Consider the following 7,097-nt stretch of genomic DNA (forward strand, 5'->3'; position numbering starts at 1 on the left):
TATTGCGAGTTCTCAATCACATATTCCGTGTTGGATGGGTTGGGGGTACCTTATCGGACCCATGAGTGCTACTTGGGGGGGGGGAGTTCTATTTGTTGTTGTTGTGGTGACTTCGGATTGTTATTGGCGTGTGTGGGTTTGTCAATTTATGTAAATTTTCTATTGTAAAAGACGCATTTGTACTTCCATTGTATTCTTGTTGCAAGGTCATTTTTTCTTATATGTACGGTGCACTTCATCGCCCTTCCTTTGCCGTAATTTTATTCTAGGAATTTATACATATATATGTTTTTCATTTGTTCGACTTTTGGAGTTTTGTGAACTTTGATAGCTTGTCGGCGCGTTTGTGCTACACTCGGCCGTAGTAAGTTAGCTTATTGGCCGAGCGAAGCTGACTGAGTGTATGGCAGAATACACTCTTCTTTTTAGGTAGGCAGGAACGCGCTATATACATATTATTATTATTATTTTAATATTAAAATATTATTATATTATTGGATAACGATTATTATATGAAACTAGTTGGAAGCCTAACAAGCTAAGCTCCAACGACATACTACTACATTGATTTAACAGGTTGCTGTGCTAGCCTACCAGCGAGACTCATGGATAAACTTAGAGAAATAGTGTGGTGGTATTATTCTGGGTTCCCACACTATAGACTCGGGGTTCAAGTCTCACCCCTTGCATTTGATTAGGTATATTATATATATATCTATGCTATTTTTATAGATTAGGCGTTGCTATTCAAAAGGGGGTTGGTGCCCAGCTTGTTGCTAAGCTACCAATCAAGGTTTTGTATGATTTAAATTAATTTTAATTTAACTGAAACTATTATTATTATTATTATTATTATTATTATCTTGATGAAACGTGCCTCTGAGGGCTTTTATTGAAAATAGGAAAAATAGTAATATTACATGGAAGGTGTTGGTAACCTAGCTACAAGCTGAGAACCAACACACATGGAGGGCTTTTATTATCTTTATTATTATTATTATTATTATTTTTTTGTAAAACGATACCACCATGGGCATTTATTGGCAAACAAAAAAATGTTCAACTTACATCATCAGTGGGGGGTGTAGATAGTCTCGCAACAAGCTGAGCACCTATCCCCTTCTGAATAAGAATTCCTAATCTATGAAATAGAGAACCTCTAATTTTAGAGTAATAAATAAATGCACCAGCCGGGAAGATCAATGTTACAAGAAATGGTGGGTAGCCTAGCAACAAACTGGGTACCGACATCTTTTTGAATAATAATAATACCTATTCTATGAAAAAGTGAATTACCAATTTTATAATTGGCGTCATTTCTAACAAAACAATTCCTTAAACGTTTTAGAAAACTGACAGTGTCTTCACTTAGTTCACCCAAGGAAGTAAAGGCTAAAACCTGGAAGCCATAACCATGCCTTGCGCACAATTCTTGATATTTATGCAACTTGCGTGATACAACAGCAGAAATGGCATGGCCGGGAGTGAAAGAGCGAGTTCTAACACTTGTAAATGGAGAGACCCTTGTGACGTCGAAGCAAACATCTTTCCATCTATCCAATTATAAACCAAAACGTCTGCTGGTTTCGCAGATTTGGAACTGTTGGTTAGGAAGCCCAAAGAAACTTCTTTCCTTGCGGAAACTCCACCTTTATAGCATATGTCAGCAAAACCATCCCTAACCATATCATGCCTAAATTTGATACCCACTTCACTTGCACAATGTATTGCGTGATCACCATATTGGTCCATTGGCCGTCTGCAGACAGAACATGAGCTCTCAGATTCAAAGAAGGGTATGCCTAAACGGTATTGAAGTACGACGCTAAATTGTCTCGTCCCAACAGTTTGATTTAAACCGGCGATAGGAATGGCTTTTAAGAAGTCCATAGCATGCTTCTCTCTGTTGTGTTGCCATAAGATAACTTCTCTTTCATTCAAGGGAAAGCTTGAGGGTAAGGTTTCCTTGACGAAATCAAAGTATTTTGCTGCCCAGGTCTTCATAAACTGGGGGGAAGCGTCTCTGATATCGAAGTTGGAAACTGTAGTACCAAAAGCCTGTGTAAATGTCTGCAAAGCATATTCATAACAAGTGCTCAGTTCTGAAGGAGAATCAAGCTTTAAAATATTATGTTGTAAGGGCAGAGTTTGTGCGTAAAAGGCAAGATAACAATACTTTCCAGTATCTTTCATAGTGTAAACACCAAAACCGCCGGACTTGATAGATAAGGTGGCCAATCGTTGCTGCACAGGACCAAAGCCGGCGCCATCTCCCACAACCAACTGACGTAAGTAACGGATTAAGTGTTGATCATAAAGAGAGGTCACAGATTGGATGGCCATAGGGTTAGTAGTACGCAGCGTGAAGTAGAGCTTGGAAACACCAATGCAGTTGCATAATAATAATAACTCACATTGTGAGTCATTCAGCTTCCGTACTTTGCTCATCAGGTGAACTGTCTTCTCAACCCTACTAACCACCATATTGTTACAATATAGTTGATCCTGGCTGACCGGCCCTCCCAGCAATTTCACTCCAAGCACAAGCCTGCTAATTGTTGAAGGGAAAACACCTACCATGTTGCTTCTGGGATCAGGCGAAGGACAAAAGATCTCAGTTTTGTTAATGTTCACAACCAAGCCTCTCTCAGGTCCCTCTCTTTGGATATTGTCAAAGCCTTTGCTACTTCCAGAGTATCGCCTCTGATAGTGCCGTCATCGAGGTACCAGGCGTGAAAATCCAATGCACAACTAGTTGCAATCTTGATGGCAAGTGGGTGTAACGTTAGTGCAAAAAGCAGGGGACTGAGAGGGTCTCCCTGTTGTACCCCTTTCGCAGAAGAAAGTGTATTCTCATTGTAGTAAAGTCTGGCAGGGTGTGAGTAACAAAAATCAACTCATTTATAGATGTTAGGACAATGAAAATTGACTTCTTTAAGCATAACTGACATGTCGACAAGATTGAAAGCATTTATGAAGTCAATTAACAACATAGTCTGAGTTGCACAATGTCCTTTTAACTCCAGTAGTCTGTTGGCAACGTGCAGAATGCCTTCGCCACCGCAAGGAGTTCTTACACCGAACTGGAAGTCCCCAAGATACGAAGCTAACTGCTTATAGGCTGATGTTGCGGAAATTTTAGAAAATAGTCGTCTCCAAATAGTTCCAACTGCAATTGGACGCACACCTCCTCCTGGATTGAGTAATGGTGTTAATGGAGCACTGGCAATAAATTCACCAAGAGATGGAGGGCACTTACCACTTTACCACAAGTAGACTACACCTACGATTGAATGCAGTAGCTCATCTGAGATTGCAATCGCGGTACCACTGAATGCATCTAGAAGATGCTGCGCCCTAAGGCCATCCCTCCCACATGAGGTGCCTCTGGGGAAGCTCTTAATAGCTGAGAGTACAACAACTGCATCAACAACCAAAGTAGGAATAGAATTATCATGTGCAGAAATAAATGGAGGTGGCGCAGGGGGGGTGTTTTAGCCTCAAGTCCTGTAAGGTTTCAGGGGTGGCAGGTGCTAAGCCATCAGAAGAAAGCACACGGATAGCAGCCGTGTACTGTCCAAAGCTAATCTTTTCTTACAAGCTGCAATATTGGCACTGACCTTTTTCGTCTTCTTGGATGTTTTGCGGATGGCTGCAGATGGCTTGGACTGACCCTGCAAGTTGTGAACCAAGGTTGCACATCCATTTGGCTCTCTCCATACATTCAAGGACTGATTGATTGCAGCAATTTGCAGTTTCTTACGTGTGCCAGACCTCTCCTCACTAGAACAATTGGGTACAAACAGTTTTAGCGTGCAAGTGGATAACAACAACAGTTGAAGCCATGCTTGTAAATCTCCAGGTTTTGCAATCACTTTATCCAAGACTGATTTTAGGACTCGAGAAAACTGTAGTCTACAGGGAGGGGGTATACTTACAATGATGGTAATTCTTCTCTGAAAAACAGTATGAAGCATGTCCAAAGACAAGCCAACTACTGCATCATTCAAACCAGAACTGTCATAAGAACTACCAGATTCCACTGCATTATCAGACACACCACCAGCCTGTGGCTTCAATACACCGTGAATCAGGAACTCATCACCATGTCCGTTAAAAGGACCTGCAATAACATCAGCCTTATGTAATTTTGAAGTACACGCCTTTTTCCATGCATGGATGTGAAGACATTTAAAGCACAGCCACATCTGCATGTCAAGTAAGACCTTTTCCCAAGCAGCAAATCAATCAGGATTAGTCTGTATACATGCTCTGCAGGTTTCTTTATCCTTCTCTGTGGGGAAATGCTGATCTGATATATGGCGATAGACGACACTCTTAGCATAACCCCTTCCACATACTCCACCTCCACATCCATCATACCCCTTGAATAGGCAAGGAACCTTACCACCCTGCAAGGTTGATGCTGATGGGAGTTGAGATGGGGGTGAGGGAGGATATGATGATGTGGATGCCAACTGAGACGATGAAGACGATCCCGAAAGTGAATCTACAGATGCATCAATGCTGCACAGATGAGACTCATCTGCAGTTTGATTAACACAACCTTGAGGGATGGAACGTAAGCATTGTGTCTGACTATACCTAGACCTAGTAACTCTTGGCATAATAATACAGAGAAAATAAACAACAGAAACGGCAAACACTACCTCTGAAACTCAACAAGATTGCGAGAATATCAAATTAATTCGAAAATCCAACCCAAAGAGAGAACCAGAAGACAATTAGGACTCAAGGAATGGGAAGTTAAGAGTTCAAATTAGGTAAAAATCCCAATTGAAACCTTAAAAGACCATTCATTGAAACACTAATTAAACAGCCAGGAGACTTCAAACAAACTTCAAACTCAGAGCATTATACTCCTCTATGATGAACAAAAACCCCCTATTACTGCTTCTACACACACGCAACTCTTAAAAATACCTCCTGCTGCTACTAGTCACACACACAGAAACAATTAACCCCGGATTCATCAACACCAAACAATAACCCCATTGCAGAATCCAAATACAACAAACAATAACCCTGCTACAACAACAAAGCCTTCAATTTTGTACAGGGAACCCCAAAACACTGATTGCTCAAAGAAACAACCTGAAAAACAACCACTCTCAAAGACGAGATCAATTGGAGTTTCTACACCCTCTAAATATGATGAATCAATCACAAAGCACAAAATCAAAACAATTACTAAAATTGTTAACCCTGAACTTCAAATTCAAACATCCATAATACTGGAACATCAATTACTCACACAAGAAACCAAATCTCAAAACCCCTAAATCGAAATACAAAACCTTTGCACAAATATGCTATACCGAATCCTTATACAGAGCAACGAAATCACTTACAGAAAACCAATTGGTGGTGTGAATCCTCAAAACCCCAGAACAACATCCAGCATCAATCGACAAAAACTCTCACGGGTTTATGAACTCTGCACGGAGTTATGAAGCAGAAGAAAGAAAAACCAATAGAAAACCCTAAATTCAAAATACAACACCGAAGATACTGAATCTACAAACCCTAAATTCACAGAGAAGAAGAAAAATTTGGTGAATTTACCCTAAATTCAACTAGAAAGTTATTATTTATAATAATAACTTTTTATTATTATTATTATTATATTATTGGATAACGATTATTACGTGAAACTAGTTGGAAGCCTAACAAGCTAAGCTCCAACGACATACTACTATATTAATTGAACATGTTGTTGTGCTAGCCTACCAGCGAGCCTCATTGGTAACCTAGCCAAAGGAGCTGAAGCGGATGGGGGGAGGGCTGAGATTGTGTCACAAGGGGGCAAACTAACTCTACCTTCCATGTTAATTTCTGCAATATTACACCATTCGGGGCTCGAACCTGGGACCTCCTGAAATGCATGAAACTTTGGGGAACGGGGATGACCAGCTGAGCTAGGTACCCGTTCTTATTATTATTCTTCTTATTATTATTATTAATAAATAGTGCCACCAGGGGGCATTTTATTGCAAAACAAATAACAGAGTCTTTTACAAGTGATTAGTTGGCAGCCTAGCGACAATCTGGGCTCTAACTCCTCGCTGAATAATGATACCTATCTTATGGAAGAGTAACCTGCCAACTTTGTAGTTCGCATCATGACTAGCAAGGCGGTTACTCAAACTCTTTAGAAAAGCAATAAAGTCACCACTCAACTCTCCCAAAGTAGTGAATGCCAAGATAACGAAGCCGCTACCATTACTAATACACTTGTCGAGGTATTTATTGTTTTTGCATGTGATGGCGGCTGCAATGGCTTGTCCAGGGGTGAACAATCGAGTACATGCTGTAGTGAAGGGTGAGACTCCTATTACGTCGAAGCATACATCCTTCCCATCCTCCCAACTGTGTACTAGGATGTCTGATGGCTTAAGACCATTGTCATTGTTAGAGAGAAACCCCAAAGAAACCTCTTTCTGGGCAAGAATATCAGCTTTGTAACACACTTCAGATATCAAATCCCTAACCATATCATGCCTGTATTTATTGCCCACGTCCTTTGCACAATGCACCGCATGGTCTCCGTAAATATCCATCGTCTTAGAACAGCTAGAGCAAACACTATCAGCAGCGAACATGGGTATAGCCAAACGATACTGTAGGATAGAGTGAAATTGCCTAGGTCTGACAGACTAGTTGATTCCCGTAATAGGGACTGCCTTTAAAAAATCCATGGCATGTTCAATTTTGTTACACTGCCAGATGATCGATTCACGCTCGTTGAAGGGGAGGCTGGATAGCATAGAATCTTTGACAACACCAAAATAGATTACTGCCAATGACTTCATGAAATGAGGGGCAGTAGTTTTGATGTTAAACTCGGATTCAGATAAACCACATACTCGTGTAAATTGCTGGATGGCGTGATTATAACTGAGGCATTGCTCACCTGAAGCTGTAGGCGGCAAGATGGATTCCTGCAAGTGTTTAGTTTGCGCATATGACGCAAGGTAACAGTACATACTGGTATCTTTCATAGTATAAACTTCCAACCCACCATCTTTAATAGGAAGGGTTGCAAGCCGTTGTTGTACTATTCCAAAACCAGCACC

The 7,097-nt window shown here is 40.7% G+C and overlaps 1 protein-coding gene across 5 annotated transcripts; it reads right to left on the reverse strand.

Moving 5' to 3' along the window:
• Window positions 1–1,160: 1,160 nt before the first annotated feature.
• On the reverse strand, window positions 1,161–5,571 carry LOC113299027. Of its 5 annotated transcripts, none has more exons than XM_026547957.1 (4): window positions 5,373–5,571; window positions 3,939–4,123; window positions 3,621–3,783; window positions 1,161–3,421 (listed from the first exon to the last, which is right to left on the reverse strand). In XM_026547957.1, the coding sequence occupies exon 4, from the start codon at window positions 2,578–2,580 to the stop codon at window positions 1,393–1,395; it is 1,188 nt and encodes a 395-aa protein (XP_026403742.1). In that variant the 5' UTR covers window positions 2,581–3,421; window positions 3,621–3,783; window positions 3,939–4,123; window positions 5,373–5,571; the 3' UTR covers window positions 1,161–1,392. The 5 variants fall into 5 exon arrangements, with proteins under 5 accessions (XP_026403742.1, XP_026403740.1, XP_026403738.1 ...); XM_026547955.1 differs by having other exon boundaries at window positions 3,939–4,527; XM_026547953.1 differs by having other exon boundaries at window positions 3,939–4,546.
• Between the last annotated feature and the right edge of the window lie 1,526 nt (window positions 5,572–7,097).

This window comes from Papaver somniferum, chromosome 7, assembly GCF_003573695.1.
Source record: "Papaver somniferum cultivar HN1 chromosome 7, ASM357369v1, whole genome shotgun sequence".
NCBI lineage: Eukaryota > Viridiplantae > Streptophyta > Magnoliopsida > Ranunculales > Papaveraceae > Papaver > Papaver somniferum.